Source organism: Cenococcum geophilum, assembly GCF_001692895.1.
Source record: "Cenococcum geophilum 1.58 unplaced genomic scaffold K441scaffold_3, whole genome shotgun sequence".
Classification (NCBI taxonomy): domain Eukaryota; kingdom Fungi; phylum Ascomycota; class Dothideomycetes; order Gloniales; family Gloniaceae; genus Cenococcum; species Cenococcum geophilum.
This window is the reverse complement of record NW_027137561.1, coordinates 931955-949820: the sequence shown is the minus strand read 5'-3', so window position 1 is coordinate 949820 and position 17866 is coordinate 931955. Positions and strand designations below refer to the sequence as shown.

General features: G+C 45.1%; 6 protein-coding genes across 6 annotated transcripts; 2 read left to right on the top strand and 4 right to left on the bottom strand.

Moving 5' to 3' along the window:
• Positions 1-4162: 4162 nt before the first annotated feature.
• K441DRAFT_724764 (uncharacterized protein) lies at positions 4163-4844 on the bottom strand (the record flags this gene model as incomplete). The annotated part of the gene is made up of 1 exon (XM_067654114.1): positions 4163-4844. A coding segment is annotated over one exon (682 nt), but the record flags the coding sequence as incomplete, so codon positions are not given.
• An 871-nt stretch (positions 4845-5715) lies between these two features.
• Positions 5716-8265, bottom strand: K441DRAFT_692476 (uncharacterized protein; the record flags this gene model as incomplete). Its single annotated transcript, XM_067652575.1, has 3 exons — positions 8175-8265; positions 7981-8128; positions 5716-7930 (listed from the first exon to the last, which is right to left on the bottom strand). The coding sequence occupies exons 1-3, from the start codon at positions 8185-8187 to the stop codon at positions 5716-5718; spliced, it is 2376 nt and encodes a 791-aa protein (XP_067509143.1). The 5' UTR covers positions 8188-8265.
• A 254-nt stretch (positions 8266-8519) lies between these two features.
• On the top strand, positions 8520-9108 carry K441DRAFT_626585 (uncharacterized protein; the record flags this gene model as incomplete). Its single annotated transcript, XM_067646138.1, has 2 exons — positions 8520-8691; positions 8741-9108. 2 exons carry the CDS (start codon positions 8520-8522, stop codon positions 9106-9108), a joined length of 540 nt encoding a protein of 179 aa, XP_067509142.1.
• Positions 9109-9615: 507 nt separating this feature from the next.
• K441DRAFT_535998 (mitochondrial glyco protein) lies at positions 9616-10716 on the bottom strand (the record flags this gene model as incomplete). Its single annotated transcript, XM_067642397.1, has 4 exons — positions 9616-10195; positions 10245-10303; positions 10353-10468; positions 10539-10716. 4 exons carry the CDS (start codon positions 10714-10716, stop codon positions 9616-9618), a joined length of 933 nt encoding a protein of 310 aa, XP_067509141.1.
• A 501-nt stretch (positions 10717-11217) lies between these two features.
• Positions 11218-12925, top strand: K441DRAFT_724746 (mitochondrial tricarboxylate transporter-like protein; the record flags this gene model as incomplete). Its single annotated transcript, XM_067654113.1, has 8 exons — positions 11218-11247; positions 11300-11354; positions 11408-11428; positions 11488-11619; positions 11680-11827; positions 11889-12182; positions 12252-12401; positions 12456-12925. The coding sequence occupies 8 exons, from the start codon at positions 11218-11220 to the stop codon at positions 12511-12513; spliced, it is 888 nt and encodes a 295-aa protein (XP_067509140.1). The 3' UTR covers positions 12514-12925.
• K441DRAFT_156401 (uncharacterized protein) lies at positions 12727-15825 on the bottom strand. Its single transcript, XM_067640227.1, has 5 exons — positions 15090-15825; positions 14518-15033; positions 13784-14465; positions 13197-13714; positions 12727-13051 (listed from the first exon to the last, which is right to left on the bottom strand). Exons 1-5 carry the CDS (start codon positions 15651-15653, stop codon positions 12944-12946), a joined length of 2388 nt encoding a protein of 795 aa, XP_067509139.1. The 5' UTR covers positions 15654-15825; the 3' UTR covers positions 12727-12943.
• Positions 15826-17866: the final 2041 nt, after the last annotated feature.

Sequence of the window (17866 nt, the reverse complement as noted above, 5' to 3'; positions counted from 1 at the left end):
TATTACTAATTATTATCCGTATATTGCTGTAATATCTTAATTTAGCTTATAGAGTTAATCTTATTCTTTATCTAACTCTTTAGTTCCTTTAAGTCCTCTTAACTCTAGCTCTTATAGCCAATAGCTTATACCGTACTTGGCGTCTTTATAAATTTAGTATACATTATTATAATAAAACGTAAAACTTCTAATTAAACATTCTTTTGTTCCTTATAGTATACTATTATCCCTCTATATATCTATATTATATACTACTAGTCTAGTTTCCTTTACTACATAATAACTCTAACCACTTTTACAGTCTTTAGCAAAATGACCCTATTTTCCGCAATTTATATAAGCTCCCTCTTTAAACCATTGCTTTTATTATAGAGTCCGCTTAAATATCTTCTATTACTAAGATCCTTAGTTTAGCCTATGCTTCTTAGTCCTGTAATTACTTAATCCTTATCCTCTAGGTTTCTATAGTTTGCTCTATCTCTTATAGGCTTCTTTAGTACTACTTAGGTCCATTAGCTTTGCGCCATACTATAGTTTCTAACTTAGCTTTTATTGTTGTATACTCTGCGCCTTATATAACTATAGAACTCTATCCTAGCCTTTCTTAGCCTATTTCCTTTAGTAGATCTAATTGTCAATCTTAATTACCTAATCTATTAGTTCCCTTAGGGTATCCGCATCTTCTATTAGGATAATTACGTCCTAGACTTTAGCCTTAAGTCCCTATTTATACTATACTATAAGCGCCCTATTATTCTACTCTACTTATATTGCTAGTGTCTAGAACTATATCGTATACTTAATTGCTAAAGTTTGTTATACAAGGTTCTGGAGTTTTTTTTTTGCTATAGTTGTTTCTTCTGGGTCTCTAAATATCTATGTAAGTTATTCTACAAATCCTTTTTAACTTAAGAATATAAATCGCACGTCTTAGTTAGTAGTTATTATTCCATTTGCCTATATCTCTATAAGGTAAGATTTAAACCACTTAAGTGCTTTTCCTAATAAGAATAGTCCTGCGTAGGCTATCCGATCCATAGGTATAGGTAACTTTACTCCTTCCTATAAGACCTTAAAGTGCATTTACGTAAGGAATCCTTTAAGCTTTAACCTTTCTCCTATAAATCTCTTAATTAATAGTAGCTTAATCTTTGCTGCTCCTATCCCGTTAAGTCTTTCTTCTAACACTGCATTATTAGCTATTAGCTAGTTAACTATTTCCTATAGCTATCCGACCGTTACAGGTTGCTATAAGTTAGTATCTACCATACTAGTATTACCTCCTATCCTTGAAGTAGTTACTGCCGTTAATAGCGTTATAGTGGCTACTTTTAGTAGCATATTATTCGACTTCTTATATTAATACTATAACTAGGTAGTAATTATGTAACGGAACCTTATAGTAGGAACTACGATGGGCTCGTTAATAGGCTAGGTGTGTAGAAAATGTAAGTATAAAAGTTAACAACGTAATAATAACTAGTGGAGTGGTTGCCTAACAGATTAACTCTAATTGTATTCTAAGAATTACTATAAGGAAGGAACTATCTAGGTAGGGACTAAGGGTCCTTAAATACACAACCGTACTCCTATAAAATCCTTCTTATATATAATATACGTCTTATACGTAAGGTACGTGAGTTTCTCTTGTTCCTCTCGTTTAATACGTAGCACATTATATAACCTTAGTTACTATTCCTCGTCACATAGTTCTATTGGCTCCATCCTAAACCGTGCCTAAATTAACCAACTAGCTTCTTCCGTCTCTTCTCTAAGTAGTCGTAACATCGTACTTAAAGCATCCGTAACACTAGTTCTAGCTCTAGTTTTAGCCCTAAAAACTCTACTATAAAGCACCTCTTATAGCTAAAGATATAGCTACTATCTCTAGCCTCTAGAGTTTAGCAGCTAATTTAAAACTGGAAAATAGAGAAAATCTCTCTAGATTAGCAAAAACCGTAGTCTCCTCCTATTCCCGCATCCTTTTCTATCTTAAAAGGTAGTAAAAAAGAAGCTGTATAAGAACATCTAAGACTAGTAGAAAATTTATAAGAATCCCTAGAGTGGGACCTAGTAGATTTATACTATATAGATGGCTCTAAAGATAATAAATTAAATGTAGCTACTATATATAAAATAGGGGAGAGAAATAGGATTAAATATACAATAATCTAGAATCTAGGACCCTATATAGAAATTATAGACGTAGAGCTTTATACAGTCTATAGGGCCCTAAAGCACCTAAAATAATAAAGACTAGAAGAGAAATAAGTTTATATCTTTATAGATAGCTAAGTAGCTATTAAAAGGTTACAGCTTAAATCTCTTATAGGGGGGTAAGAACTAGTCTTTAAAATCACGCAAAGCTGTTCCTATTTAGCTAGTAAGGGGATCTCTATTAACTTCTATTGGGTTCCTAGCCATCTAGAAATCTATGGGAATGAAATAGCAAATAAGCTAGCTAAAAAGGGCCTTTCTAGAAGAAAACTATAATCTTCTTATACCTCCCTAGCCTATATAGGGAGAGTAGCAAGAGAAAAGATACTAGAATAGTAGAAAAACAACTAGCAGCAGAATAAGAATAAGGGAAAACACTATACTAGGATCTGTAAAGGAAGCTATTCCTTTTCTCTTAAAGCCCCTAAGGATAAATATCCTAAAAGGCTATTTTAAATCCTTCTCCAAAGTAATAGGGGGGGAGGATAAAGACGGTAGATGCTTTAGGGAATGTAGAGCACTATAAACCCCTAGGCACCTACTACTAGACTACAACCTATATAGAGAAGAAAGAAGAGAAATGCAAAAGAAACTAAGCTCTTCTCTCTCTCTAAAGAAGCTATTTTATACACTAAAAGGAAGAGAGGCGCTTTTCCTATTTCTAAGTAGGACAGGGATAGCTACTAGAAAGTGGCTAATAACAGCAGGATCTATAGAAGGAGGTAACTCCTACTAGGCTTCTAGTAAAGAGATATTAGTAAGTAAAAGGACAGAATTAAATTATAAAAGGATAGGGATAGGTGTTAGGATTTTTTATTTCTTATAGTCTTCTACCGTTTTCTTATTACCTAGTAGTTACTTATAACTTAGTGTTTTACTAAGAAACTATAAACCCCTAGATTAGGGGCTTATAAACTACTAGGACATAGTTACTAGTATATGTTAAGCTGCCCTAAGGGATTCATATATATAGGACTATAGCGCCATAGCCTAGAGGCTGCATGCGTAGTATTATACGTAGTATAATACAACGGATATAAAAAAAAATAAAAATAAAAAAAAAGTATTAACACGTATAGCTAAAGGATATCCCTAACGTCAGGAAAAAATTTACCAGTATCTGATTTTACTTTTCTGCCATTTTAGCATTTTCTAGCATTTCTAGCATTTTCTAGCATTTAGCAGCTAAATGCTAGAAAATGCTAGAAATGCTAGAAAATGCTAAAATGGCAGAAAAGTAAAATAGGTTAATCAATCGCATCTTGATTCTCTAGAGCTACTTCAGGAGATCCATATATACACGATATGCACGACTTAGTAAAATATAGATGATTTAGATCTATATGAATCTACATGAGGTATAGTGGGGGCTTGCTTCCCTGACATCCTTCCCAGCCCAAAGTCACTCAGCAATTATTATAATCCTGTCGGAGGTATCAAGCGCCAAACGTAAGATGTACCGATTCGGACATGCACAAGCCTGGTGGAGCTAGCCACATAAGCCTAAAGATAATGATAGCTAGAGAACGAGATCTGAATTACTACGAGAGGAAAAGGACAAAGCCATATAGGAACAAACGGAAGAAAACTTTTTTTCGACTAGAGTAAAAAGCATAATAAAGAAATGGGACATCATCTCCACGTGCACCCTGGGATACGATCCTTGTTTAGCAGGACACCGGGATATCCTGTCGGTTATCTGAGATATCATAGATTGCCTCTCTTATCACCCTTTGTCTATAAAAGACGGCAAGATAGTCCTGCACGTTGAAGAATCTGTACAGCTCGTATGAGCTTGAGTCCATATCAAATCCAATTCTTTCTCTGCCTCTACGCATTAAATCGCATGCTCTAGCGGGCCACCGCTCAGGTCGTGAGGTGAATGAGACCCACTCGCTCCTTATTTCCCTGCTTCCGTAAGCTTCTACCCAGACTTGTCACAGTCTCAAGTAACTCCAATATCTGGGAATTGGTATTCACCTTTACTGCGCGTGGCTTTATTAGAACTTTTTCGACCTAAGGTTTTGCGTGTGGCTTTATCAGCAGTCTTCCGACCCACGTTCTTGATAGGAGGCTTTGTAACACCACTTTTCGTAGCATTCTGCGTGGTTGCTGTCTTGCTGGTACTCTTGGTCGTTGTCTTAGGGCCAGCCTTCGTTGCTTTCTTGGGAGGAGTCTTCTTGATTGTTGCTTCTTTAGCCGGCGTTTTCTTCTTCAACGCAATCTTGGGGCCTCGTTTGGGAGGCGCCTTGATGACCTTACTTTTCGTGTCAGTCTTCTTGGTTGCCGTCTTAGAAGCCGCTGCTTTCTTTGTGGTTCTCTTCGGCTTTGACGTCCGTAGCGTACCGGGAAATTCGTCTTCGTATCGGACGCGCGGAAGGGGTAGCCTGGAGTTTGGGGAGCGCGTCCTGGAGGCGAAAATACCAGGTACGGGTGATTTTGCTTTTCTGGGATCCATTTCGCCTGAATCGAAAGAGTGTCCCATTGATGAAGTGTATGAAGTGTTATAAATGGTGGCAGTTTTGGCCGGAAAGTTGGAGCTTAGCGTATGCAGTTTGGGAATTTCGGTCGGAAACCAGTCGAGTTGTGTCAGTTGGCGTAGAATAAGAGTAAAGGGAACAAGGGCTTGCTCATTAAATAGGGCTCCTGCTACGCGCTAGCCGTTTGCGGCGGTTGGCGGAAGTTTGAGGACAAAGAATTAGAAGAAATTGATAGAGGCGGTTGCAAACAAGAAGGATCTGGGAATGCATTTGATCGAGGCTAATCTGGTTGAATTAGGTGATAGAAGGCACTCAATTGATTTGCTGAGTCCTTGAAGTCACATAGTGCTCAACGACAATCGATTGCAATTGAAGTCGTAGACTGCAATAAAAATTAGCATTTAGTGGCGTCTGCTTGCTTCGTGATATGGTTGATAATAAATGAGAAATTAAATAAGTTTTGAGTCAAATGAGAGTCCCTAGGTGTTTTGACAGTTTTTGAATGTGGAATGTGATCGAGGAATGCATTTCATAACTATACCTTTTCGGCTGCACGTGTGAAAGCTGGCTTATTGAAGTCAAAGTGGCCAACATATAAAGCGAGCCCGTGCGACTTTTCCCTGTGTAATTGTGCGGGAGGGATGTCTGAAAAAGAAATTCGAGGCCGCCAACGTATGCACGATAATGACCTCTATATTACGGCGAATGTATGGCTCCTGGCAGTGTGAACAAGTACAATTCAATGCTGCAGACCTTTTTCAAGGTCAGTCGGGTATAAAACATGTACATGCTGGTATCGACTTCAACCGATAACATAATCCACAAACTCCGCGCTGACCGTTGCCCTCGTCTGTGTCAACATCCCAATTCCAGAATTTCGAAGCCATCATTCTTTATTTAAGACCTAGAACATAAAGATACCAACGACTTACTGAGCTCTATAAGCTTGATCAATCTCACCCTAACGCCATGTCCTGCCTTGCCAGAGCAGAACGCAGCGCTTCTGTAAGTACCGAACCTACTTCTGCGAAAAGGCGAACCTTCCTAAATCCAGCACCTTTTTCACCTTCTCCGATCCATCACTCTCATCCCCCTCGCTGTCAGGGACAAGCAAGTCTTCGCTGCCCTTAAGGTGTTTAGCTTCCGTTGCAGGCACAGGTTCCGGTGCCGCAACGTCCTCGATATCGCCGGATTCGCTCCCAGGAATGACTATCTTAGACTCCATAGCTGCCCATGCAGAATCTTCAAGCTCTAATGGAAGGTTTTGTTCATCTGACGAGTTTTCTCTGCTTAGAGCTGTTTCGGGAAATTTCGTTTTGAGCGCAGCTTTGTCAGTGTATTGAGCAGGCTCCTGTTCAGTGGTCGTTACAATAAGCCTTGCTTTCGCAACCTTCATATGCCTTCCGCTTCTATGCGAGCCTTGAGAGTTCCCTTCCGATATGAGGCGGTCTGCTGTGGAAAATTTCGGTGTCAACTCTGACACTAGTGCCGATGAAGTACAGCCAAGCTGTTTGCTTGAGGAAGTGGTTGTTCTGGGCCGCTTAGAGGTCGGTGCTGTAGATGTTTCAGCGCATGGCTGATAGGAGAATTTCGTCCGAAGTTCCTTCACCTCTGTTGATAGGTGAGCGCTGAACAATGTTGGTTCTGGTTCTTCGCTCGCGGCCGGGCTGTCATAAGAAGTAGCAGGTGTGAGTGTTCCGCTTGTGTCTTGTGATTGATCCAATGTGCTTCGGGATGTAGTTGTAACTTGAGACGTTCCGGCCTCGGATATGGGCTGGGAGCCATCCGTGAATACTGACATCTTCTTTTTAGTTTTGGGCGGGGAATATTCAAAATCAGATAATTCGGCCATTACTGCTTCAATCGAGTCATCAGACCACAAGTTGAATTCCCTTTTTGGGCTCTTTTTACTGGTACTCGCTGTTCGGAGAGAAGGGCTTGGTTCAGCTGAATTAGGCGTAAAGAATCGACTTCTACCAGATTCAACCCTGGCTGAGCCCTCGTAGGGTGTAGAGGCTGTAGTGTCTGAACACAGGCGTTGCCGTTTGGAGGGGTGCTGTGCCGATGATGTTCTAGCCCACGATTCGGATATAGCTCTACGAGAGGGCTGTGGAGCTGAGGACGGAAACGAAGTTGGACGTGCGCCTGACTGTGTTTGCGATGGCGCAGGGACAGCAGACCATGGTCTTGGGCTCTCATTCAACAGCCTCCGTTGGCTTGGTGAGGGCGTAAAGCTGTTAGGGTCAAGCTCTGCGAGCGGCGTACGCTTTGGCCTGAAAAAAGTATCAATGGACTTTGTTTTCTTGAGATCCGGCGTCTGCATTAAGTTTTGTCTATTCGAGGAGAGGGACAGGGGCCTGGATGGGGCCTTGTTCCTTGTGTCTACGACGATAGGTTCTTTGGTGTGAGGGTTCAAATCACCTAAGGCAACCCCAATTGCAATATCTGCTGGTACATGCTGTCCGATATAGTCCATTTGCCGTGGGTCAACTCCTGGCTCCAGATCGGTGCAATTGACGACTTGATTGGCAATCGGGCAGAAAACCCATTGGTAGAGGAAGGTCATCTCCGCTTGAATGAATGCATCCAAGTAGCCTGGCGGCACTTTGAACTGGCTGTCGAATTGGACCGCGCGTAGAATTCTTTCAACCGTCTTGTGCTTTCTAAGTAGTCGGTAAGCAGTCTTTAGGCCCATTTTGTTGATGCTTGCAAGGTAGTCACAGCCACTTAAAATCGCCATGCACCTGAAGTCTGCGTCTGTCCATCCAACTAGGCTGATTTCCCGGCAAGCCGTGAAATCGCTCCGATCGATCATGATGCATTCGCCGTACTGGTCGAGTTTAGTGATTAGGCACTTCGCGCCAAACACCAAAAGATCCGAGTCCTCAGATAAGATGCCATGGATAATGCCTTTACGTTCCAGATATACCAATTGGGAATCGGCTTCATAGGGCGCAACGACATATTGAATTTTGTGGCGTTTCAATTCCTCAATGAGTAAGCGAGCCATTTCGGGGGTAACATCCACGGCCTTTTGCAGCTCCAAATGCGCTTGAGAGGTCTTGCCGAGCTTGAGAAATTCCAGACCGAGTTTTTTGCTTTCTTTTCGGCGGCCTGCGCGCTCCTTTTCCGTTCCTGCTTTGCTTGGTAAGTAGTCTCCATCGAAAACTAGAAATGGTGTTATGCCAAAATGGACAAGCATTCGAACACGGCTCATGGCAAAGTCAACATATCTAGTGGCTTGTAAGCTCTATATAAAGTCTGAAGAGTAATGTAAGCGAACTTGGTCGTCGGCTTGTCAAGCGCCAGATCTATGGCGCAGGAAACGGTCCCTCTATGGAGCCACCCGTAGGCATCTACACCGATGGTTCGGCCTGCAAATGCTTTAAGGTTACATGGCTTATGAATGGACTTGAGGAGGGGAAGAAGGCCTATTCCGAAGTCAGGTACTGCCACCAGTACAGTAGATTTGCTTACCGGAGATGCCCATGTTGATGAGCAGGCCGCCACAAACAATAACAACTTTTTAGGAGATGCTACACGGCCATTACGTTTAAGACTCTCTACGAGTATAAGACAAGGTCCAGTCAGGTGTGAAGACGAAAGAATCTACAAGAATTGGAGGGTTTTGGAGGAAGGCTGTGGCCCAGGCTACGACGCGCTCTCGCAGCAAGGGACGCGATTCGGAAAGCCAAGCCCTTCTCACCGCCCTAGTCTCGGAAAAACTCCACAGTTTGTCGAGGCTGATCAAATCCCCACTATAAAATTGATATCGGAAATCAAGCATCCTACGAGTACAAATTTTGTAAGCCCCAAGTCAGGATGCCTAGCAAAAGCCTTAATAAGGTGCAAAAGCACGTCGCCAAGAAAAAGGGCAGGAATACTGTTCTTCACGAAAATAGTCGAGATACCCACAGGTTGCAGCGCGCAAGCGCTCGCGATGACAAGCTCAATCGACTCGCTGCTGTGAGGGAGAAGCAGAATCGCCCTTATTGTAAGCCCTGAGCAATAATACGGATACTTCGAAGCTAAGTGACTTGCAGTACAAAGGATACTTTTCTTCCAAAAAGCAGCCACTGAGAAACCCTCGCCTTTCGCTATCCCGGAGATCCAAAGTCTTATCGAAGAATACCTACACCGCGGTGATGGGGAGGTTGCACTATTAAAGGCCGAGCGCCGTCCCGGACGCCCTCCAAGCATGCGAGAGGACCTGCTTAAGCAGAAGCAAGTGCTCGAAGACCGTGAATATGTATCGGGTTTTTGGCTGCCTGACCTGGAGAGCACGGAGAACCTTGGTGTGTTGAGAGAGTGGAACGGCGAATGGGTTGGCCTCAACAGGATGAAGTTCATGAGAATAGAAAGAAGCGGAAAAAAGCATGAATCGAGCTTTCCACCAAAGGGTCAATCGTGAGCAACATTGAGCTGGTGGAGTTTGTCAACATCCATATTCAGGGGATACCTGTTAGATTTCGCATGCAAACGCCTCGGGTGTAGGATGCATCAGGAACATCAGATGTACTTTCTGCAGAAAGTTGAGCCTGAGCTTGGGGAAGACAAAGCTGAACCCGCGGAGCCGTTGACTAAAATACTTGAGATGGTCTGGTCCGGTCTAGTCTGAGAAGAGTGGAATCGCGATTTCGCGGGGATTAAGATACTCTATGGTCATACCCGCATCACGTTTGCGAGTAATCCAGACTACGCAACATGCCTCCCTAAGCAATCCCCCCTTAGCTAATGTACACGGCCGTACTACGCTACATCAGAATCTAGAAAGAAGGTCGAACATAAATACAATAATACAGCGCAAGTATTACTTCCGCAAAGCTACCGTTCCTCATGACATTTCTGGCTCACTCAACAAACGACTTGACATCTGTAATGAAATTAGTTTGAAGAATTGTGGCGAAATGAATCTGATTCACTCACTGTTCAGCCACCTTAGATACTCCTTCTGCTCCTTATAATCAATATAGTCTGGAATAAACAGTGCCATGCGAGTGTTGATTCCCCTCTCTTCGAGGTACTTCTCGAGAAGAATCTGTAGGTCTTCATCCAAATTACCGAATGGAGGGCCAGTATACAATGCTCGTCTTTCCCAGTCCTGCTCCGCGGTCTTTGGCTCGGCCAGGTTAGCACTTGGGAAGTAGTATAAGTTCTCGATGACGAAGTCGCCGTCTTGAGCAACAGCCTCGATGGCGAGAGCACCCTTGCCTGGCCGCTCAATCTTAATATTGGCGCGAGCCGGGAAGCTTGGCTCACGGGCATCCTCGTCAATCTCATCGTCTAATTCTGGCCTGTCTGTGGGGGAAACATTATCTTCAGGAGCAACTTTGATGTTGCCCCCACTACTTCGGCCCTGGTTCACAGCACCCTTCGTATTGGCTCCTGCTGATTGTTGCATGGTTTCGCCCTCCTCGTCATACATAGCATGGTCCTCTAACTCATCCGCATCTTGGTCCATGTTCGCAAGGTCGGCAGTAGTAAAGGTGACTCGGATACTAGGGAAGGTAAGTATGAGTCCATACGAAAAGACAATCCAAGGCATACGTTTCATCGTTGAATTTTCTGGTAAGTACGATCTCCTCCTGCCCAGATTTTTCTTCAAGCTAATAGCCCGTCAGTTCTAGAATCGGCTACCTAAATGATTGAACGAACCTCAAATGGGCTGTTCTCCAGATAGTCCTTGATGTTTGTGGAATAGTTGTCCTCATCCCTCATGTCCTCCTCTATAGCAATCTCAGATTTCAGTTTCGCAACGAGCTCTTCATTGACTATGCGTAAGAATTAGCCTATAGGTTTATAAAAATAAGGTTTATAAAAATAAGCTTGCGCTCCAATTACCACTTTCTTGTCTTCTCAATACTGAAGAGTGGAAGGGGGCTGCGAGTCTGGCTACGGGTTGTGCCCATGCTGGTTGGAATACAGTTCGTAGTAGGGAGAGCTGTGGAAGGATAGGCTTTGCGGATAGTCTGGCGACCGACCGAGGGGCCGAGCGCGCAATATTCCGTAAAGAAAGCATCTTGAACAATGCAATGGGTAAGAGAGAGAAGAAGGGCTAGAAGAGGAAAGGAGGACGATGGTTATGGATGGAATGGTGCATGGCCTAAGAGCTTTTCCATGCTGTTCGCGTAGGTCAATTAATTTTGTTGTCACGTGCAGAGCGTCACAGCTTTGTGAATATTATTTTACACCTCCCTCGCAGCCCACTCCAATTGAATAAGCTCCATGGCACGGCTCCACCTGCGCGCAACATACTGAACTAATGATTAGATGTTAGACGACCGCGCGCGATCTCAATTGTCTCGTTCCAAACCACGGACGTCATTATTTCGTCCTAAAAGTTCTATCCAATCCTAATTCTACCTGTTCCCCACCAGTTATGACATTTCCTTAAGAACAGCGATATATTAGAATATACTAGTTTTAGAGTATATTTCTAATAGGCCCGCCTGTTTATCCTACTTCCTCTCTACAAGACAGTGGTGTCCCTTACTACCTCCCCACCGTACAGTCAAGGAAGATGTCTACGGCTACTACTGAAAAAAAAAAGGTATACACAACTTCTTCATCCTTTATCGGGCTTCATCGGCTAACCTCCTCAGCCCAGTGCCTTGCGGTCTATCATCGCCGGCGCAACAGCTGGCGCTGTGGAAATCTGTACAGTTTTTCTCCCTCTACCTTTCAAGCTTTCTGCTAATAATAGCCTTTAGCAATAACATATCCAGCCGAATGTACGCAAACATCATCAGCCCATTACTACTTCTAACCAAACCTCCTAACCCCCATATAGTCGCCAAAACTCGGACACAGCTTAATAGACGGTTACCAGACGGCAAGAAGCTCCCGTGGCCGCCGTTTGGGAAGCAGTGGTACGCGGGATGTACGACACTAATAATTGGCAATTCTTTGAAGGCAGGGATACGTAGGCTACCGATGCTACTCTACACGCATAGTATGCGGCTGAACTAATACAGAAGGACAGGGTTTGTCGCGTTCGACACATATAAAGCGCTATTGGCAGATTCAGAAGGCAAAGTTTCAGGACCAGTGAACGTAATAGCGGGTTTCGGAGCAGGCGCCACAGAATCGCTATTAGCCGTGACACCGTTTGAGAGCATCAAGACACAACTGTAAAGCCTTCCTACCATATCTTTACCAGGTATTATTCCTAATCTACCCTTCTGATCCCAGCATCGACGACCGCAAATCCCCTAATCCTCGCATGCGCGGCTTCCTGCATGGATCTAAAATCATTGCGCAAGAAAAAGGCATACGAGGCTTCTTCCAAGGCTTTGTACCCACCACCGCAAGACAAGCCGCAAACTCTGCAGTGCGATTCTCGAGTTATACCACGCTACGGCAAATGGCACAGGCGTACGTTGCGCCCGGAGAGAAACTCGGTGCAATAAGTACATTCCTGATAGGCGGAACAGCGGGCGTGATAACTGTGTATACCACTATGCCACTGGATACGGTAAAGACTCGGTAAGTCATGNTGCTATCGCCCGAGCACACCGGCGACCGTTTCGGGAGCAAATAATTAATATCGAACAGCATGCAATCTATAGAAGCTCGCTCTCTATATAAAAATAGCTTTGATTGCGCCGCTCGGATATTCAAAGAAGAGGGCCTTCTCACATTCTGGGCCGGTGCTGTTCCACGATTAGGAAGACTGATTCTTAGCGGTGGTATAGTATTTACGATGTAGGTTCACTTTCGCGACCTAGTAGAATTCGTGCACTAACCATGGCTGTGTAGGTACGAGAAGTCGATGGAATTCATGGAAAGACTCGACCCGCAAGGGAAATACATATGAGATCCTTATCTTCCCATTTTAGTCAAATGTGCCATCAACTCTCTCCGGTTCTAGACACTAACCGTGTCATTCTGCGTCCCACTCTGCTATCACCTTTCCCATTCCTCCCCTTCAATCGTTTTGATATCAATGAGTGTAGGCATGGATTCTAGTTACTAATAAACTCCGACTGTAAGCGTCAGTATAGAAGCAGGAAAGTCAGACAACTGGGAGTTTATATACTATGTAATGTACAGTACATATAGGCTGAGGTAATCATCCAATTCAGTCCAGCGAAGAAAAGCAGAGTGGGGTAAAATTCGTAGCCGGCGTTCCAGCAAAAAGTATTTTTCTCATCCAAGAATCCATAACAAGCCAAACCAAATAACTAATCCTAAATTGACATGAATAAGATATTTATTTATAGTCATGAGTCATTGGTAGGTTGAGATTAAGTACCCCATTGTAGATCTGTGGGTGAGAATTGGGGGAAGCTGAATGGAGGAATCATGATATCGCCTGTGTTGATGTTAGGCGGAAAGAGCTTGTCCCATTCGTTCTACAACGGTACATTAGCTATTTATGCTCTATGTTTTTCTGGGGGGTGTTGGGGGTGTTATTAAAAAAGTGCAAGCATTAAAGTCACAACGAATCAAGTTCACTAAAGCCCAGAGAGAAGAATTCGAGGAACGTTAGAGACTTACCCAGTCAATATCCAGCATTAGGTCATTCCCGGGACTCCCACCACTGCCCGACCCAGTAGGGTTGATGTTGCTGCTCGTGTCCGAGCTATTCTGTGGACTCATCGGGCCAGGCGGCGCATAGAACTGCTCGCCCATAACAGCCATACTAGTGACCCTGAACTCGAAACCCGGGATCTCAGGAGCCGGTGCCGCCGCCTCGCTCGCACCCGACGAAGCTACGGAGCTGGAGCGCCGCGCGCGCTCCTGGTTCCGCTGGTATTCGTGCGCATGGATGCGTGGGCCCACGGGCGCGCTCATGGTGGTTGGCGGACGCACCCGCCGGATGCTCTGGTACACTTCGGTCCTGTCGCGCAGCTCGCCGAGGATCATGCGTGACTTCTCGGCGCCACTGAGCGCTGGTGGTAGCTCGAAAGCGAAGTCAAGACAGCGCCACACGCGTGTTTCGACGGCAGGATCGCGCGGTTTGGCATAGAGCTCTCCAAGGAGGAGGAGAGCTGAGTGGTATTGCTGCAGGGCACCTAGGTGGGGTTAGTTAATGTTATCATATAGCAGGTATAATAGGGGCTAGAGAGCCCATGGATACATACCCTGATACCACACCCAGGTGCTCAAAGCAGGAGTCGTCTCGATTGTCATAGCGTGCTCTAGCAAAAGAACACCGGAGCCCAGCATAATCTGCCTCAGACGTTCTGGCATCAAGCGATGCTGATTGCTGGCATACCTGCTCAAAACCATGACGTGCATTCTTGTTGACAAAACGCCGTATATTTGTATTGCCATAAAGTGGAGAGGTATCTTCTTATCTAACATGGGGAGATATGTTTTCTCCATTGCGCTCCGGAAGTTTTGAATCTTGCCCAGGAGAGAAGTCAAGGTGGTTTTCTTTCTCTCAATCCGCGGCCTTTCCATCCAGATTAGGCGGTGCATCTCATTGCACTCGAATCGCATGCGTGTGATGGTCATGTCAGTGAAATGCGGCGAGTCTTCCGTTGGGGGAAATGGTGACTCAAGGTCCGCGTCGTCCACGTTCAATGGGAACCTCGTGTCGAAGTCTTCTCTTCGAATCTGAGGCCGAGGGCCTGTCGACTCGCAAGTCCGAATATCGAGGAAGCATATTTGGTACCAGACTAGCCGACGGACATGAATCTCCACTGACCCTAAGCCGTAATGCGATCCATCTCTATGGAGGCCCATACACTCTGCAAGGCGTATGATAGTGCCGGTAAGAGCAGAATGAGCACGCGAGATTTCACTACGACATAGCGGTATCTTGAGGAGTCAGCGGATCTCGAATCTTTAGTTTAAGTGTAGTTTGACCCACCAGATACATCACGAAAGCCTGCAATGTTTCCAGTTTAGTTGTGCGGAGGAAATTTGCTCGTGAGAGTGCAGTCTCTGTTCCCTGACGGAAGTTTTCCACCAACTCTTGTTTTGTAACGCCATAGTCTGTAAGCACTTTTTCTTCTGACATACTCATAACAGCGGAAAACATTGTAGCAAGGACGACAGCTTGGAATGATACCCGAGGCTCGATGCCCATGGAGATGTTTCTCCAGAACGTCTCGTATTGTCTTTCAAACGAAGGACGGTGAACGGTTCGAGCTATGACATGTACTGCTTCCCAATAATGCCGCAGCAATTTATCTGCCGTAGTCTTTGTAGGTAGATACTGCATTAAAGAAGTTCGTCGCGGCTCTGGTGCAAAAAAGAAGCCCGATGAAGGAGCCACATATTCACGTCCAGGGACCAGAAAGGCAGCTGGTGACCGCATTGGGTACAAGGATGGATCCTTGTCACACTCTTCTTGAGGAGGGACCTCTTTCAGGGCCTCCGTGAGCTGGTGAAATGAGTTTTAGCATACTGAGCCGTCTTAAGTTAATCAGCGCTACTCACCTCCTCTGATAGCTTTGGTCTAACGAAACCGCCAACTCTCTCGGTAATCCTCATTTTTCCTAATTGGACGCCCAGATCCACCAGGTCATCATCTGCATCATCATAGTACGCTGCGTCCTCGGTTGCCAGAGGTGTTGGCTCGAGATCTCGTTCATCCTCGGGCGCTGTAAGTTCGTCGGCACTGTCACCTCCGTCTTGCCCAGGTAGTTGGGAATGAGACGCGTCAGTCGATCTCGGCGCACTTCTTCTGCGTGCTACATCTTCTTCCAGAGTCCTCTCCAACATACCCATCTTCTCCTTGACTTCAGCAAGCTTGGCTTGGCCGGCAGGGTCCAAAGCAGGGGCCAGAAAGACGCAGTCCCGCGAGAATTTGGTGCAATTGGTGCATGGCTGCAACTTGTCGCATTTGAGCTTTCGACGTCGGCATTCAAGGCATGATGTGATTAATCGGTTCCTCCGGCGTATCCTTGGTTGCTGCGACTTCCGCTCAGAAGTTGATGATGGTGAAGGCGAGACCGGCGCCACCCCCAACGATTGGGAAAGCTGGTCGTATGTATCGGCCATTGGATACTATAAGAGCTGGTCGTACTTCGTAAGCGCGGGAATGCGGGGATCCTTCGCACGTAAGAGACTACTTTACGCCCGTAGGTATACGGAGGAGAAAGTGGCAAAGGCAGGTGGTGGTGCAAAGGAGATATGGTATAAAAAGCAGGATGTCTTGTTGGGGCTTTCCAAGACGACCAAAGGATTTACAAGGATCTCTTAAACAATACTAATGGGCCACCGAGACGCCATCATCGTCGTTATACGTGACGCTTCAGCTCTGTTGAGGGTCGACCCAATTAGGAAGGGTTTGCGAAAAAAGCGCCGTCGGTTCACGGCTTTGTCGTGTCAAACGTCTGCCTGAAAATGCACCAACATTCACAACACGCTGTTAACGGCCTTAATTTGATGTCGTCTGTCGCAACTACCACCTTATCTCCTTTCCACTTCTCCTCACTGATGTCTCTCTTTGGCCAGTGGAATTCCGTATTCTTCGTAAGCAGATCCTCCTTTTGTCAGCACAAAATCTGCAGTTCAGCCACGTGCTCTGCAGGAGTCGCCTTCACCAGAGACACAACATCTTCATTAATGGAAGCTCCACCTCAGTATTTGTAACTACTGTATGGATGCTTGTTTGATTTAACCTCAAGCTGCTCCTTACTAAGGATGCATACAGCAATCTTCTAGGTGACATAATATCAATTGCCGGCTTGCCAAAGGAACCTCGCGATGCCGTCAAGGTTACGAGAGGGTTGTCTGTTAGGTGTCTCTGGATCGACAGCTTACGCACCCCTTAAGGTGACCGTGATGACCGGAGGGCTCAAAGCGCAATCATGGATCATATTTACCATATTTATCAAGATTGCAACTTCCGCAGCTTCGGACAGCGACAATGGGTTATCTTTCCAGCGGGGTCCTTTGTCGGTAGAAGCACCGCATATTTAGCTCAGAGCCCAAGGTAGTTCATTCAACGGGGAGAACATCTACTAGTTCTCTCGGAAAGGTATGCACGAAGGGCTACTCTGACACGCACGCAATTCTCAGCAAACTAGTCCTCCAAGTGCTTAGCGTGCTCCTTCATGAAGCTAAGCCTTGATCAAGGGCGGTATTGCACATGATGTTTACAACAGTGATAGGTAATTGCGGTCTATAGACCTTAATTGCAGTTCTCTTCGCTCACCTAGTGCCTAAATCTAAAGATGCTACGGGACAACCTACAGAAGCAGGAAGTCGGTCAGCGCAACAATGCCCAGTTCTGAAAGGCCAATGGAGGTCTACTATGTCACTTAAATTCACCCTATGGCTAATTCCTCTAGCTGAAGGCTTCGCTTATTTTGACGACTCTCTAGCCGTGGGAGGTTCACTAGATCATGAACTTATAGAATATACTCGCACGGTTGTCGCATCAAGCGACGTCTACAGGATCCATGAGTTTGGTGGGTCTTATTCTAGCATCACACGATTGCGAGAAGCAAGAGTTCAGAAGGATAGGATTCTTCAACAGGAGAGATCCGAATAGAGGACGGACCCTTATCCCTTAGCACGTCAGGGTCCAACGAGTAAGTGGTCCGTGCGGGAACACCGTTTTCAAAAACGCACAAATACCTACCGCAATGCCTTCTACTCGTGCTAGAATTTCTGCAGAAAGGATAAGTGCTAGTAACCTCATATTGAGCGACTCAACTTCAAAGAATAAGCTTATATATTAAAATACTATGGAGTTTGGCCTCTATCAAAAGCTTCGTATTCCTGAGTACGGGCGTTATATGCAGTTCAATTGATTGGCTGGATCTTATCGATAACAATTGGACCCGAATTGACGTGCTAAGGGATAACCTATAACCCAAAACGTGTACATCGGTGCAGGGAAGGGGAATGTCCAAAGCAAGCTATTACATAGCATGTCAGTAGCAGTCACACTTCAGGCCTTTCGGGCAATCGGAATCTATGGATTCTCAGGTTCATAGCCTGTCAAAAGTCCTGGATTGTGAGGATTTTGAAGACACTCCTATTCGTGCATGATCAGATATCGGTCGAGCTTAGCATTCGGTCTGAACATATCCAGTGCAGATTTTTCTGAAGGTTCCCAGGAAGTTGCGGTGAAAGTGAAGGCCATGAAGCAACTCCGAGTGTACGGTCAGGGGAAGTTTCACCCCGCCACACTGTGGCGGGTTGTTCTTTGGTTTTATTGGGGCTTGATGATTAGCCATGGCTACTGTTCCATGGGTACCTGG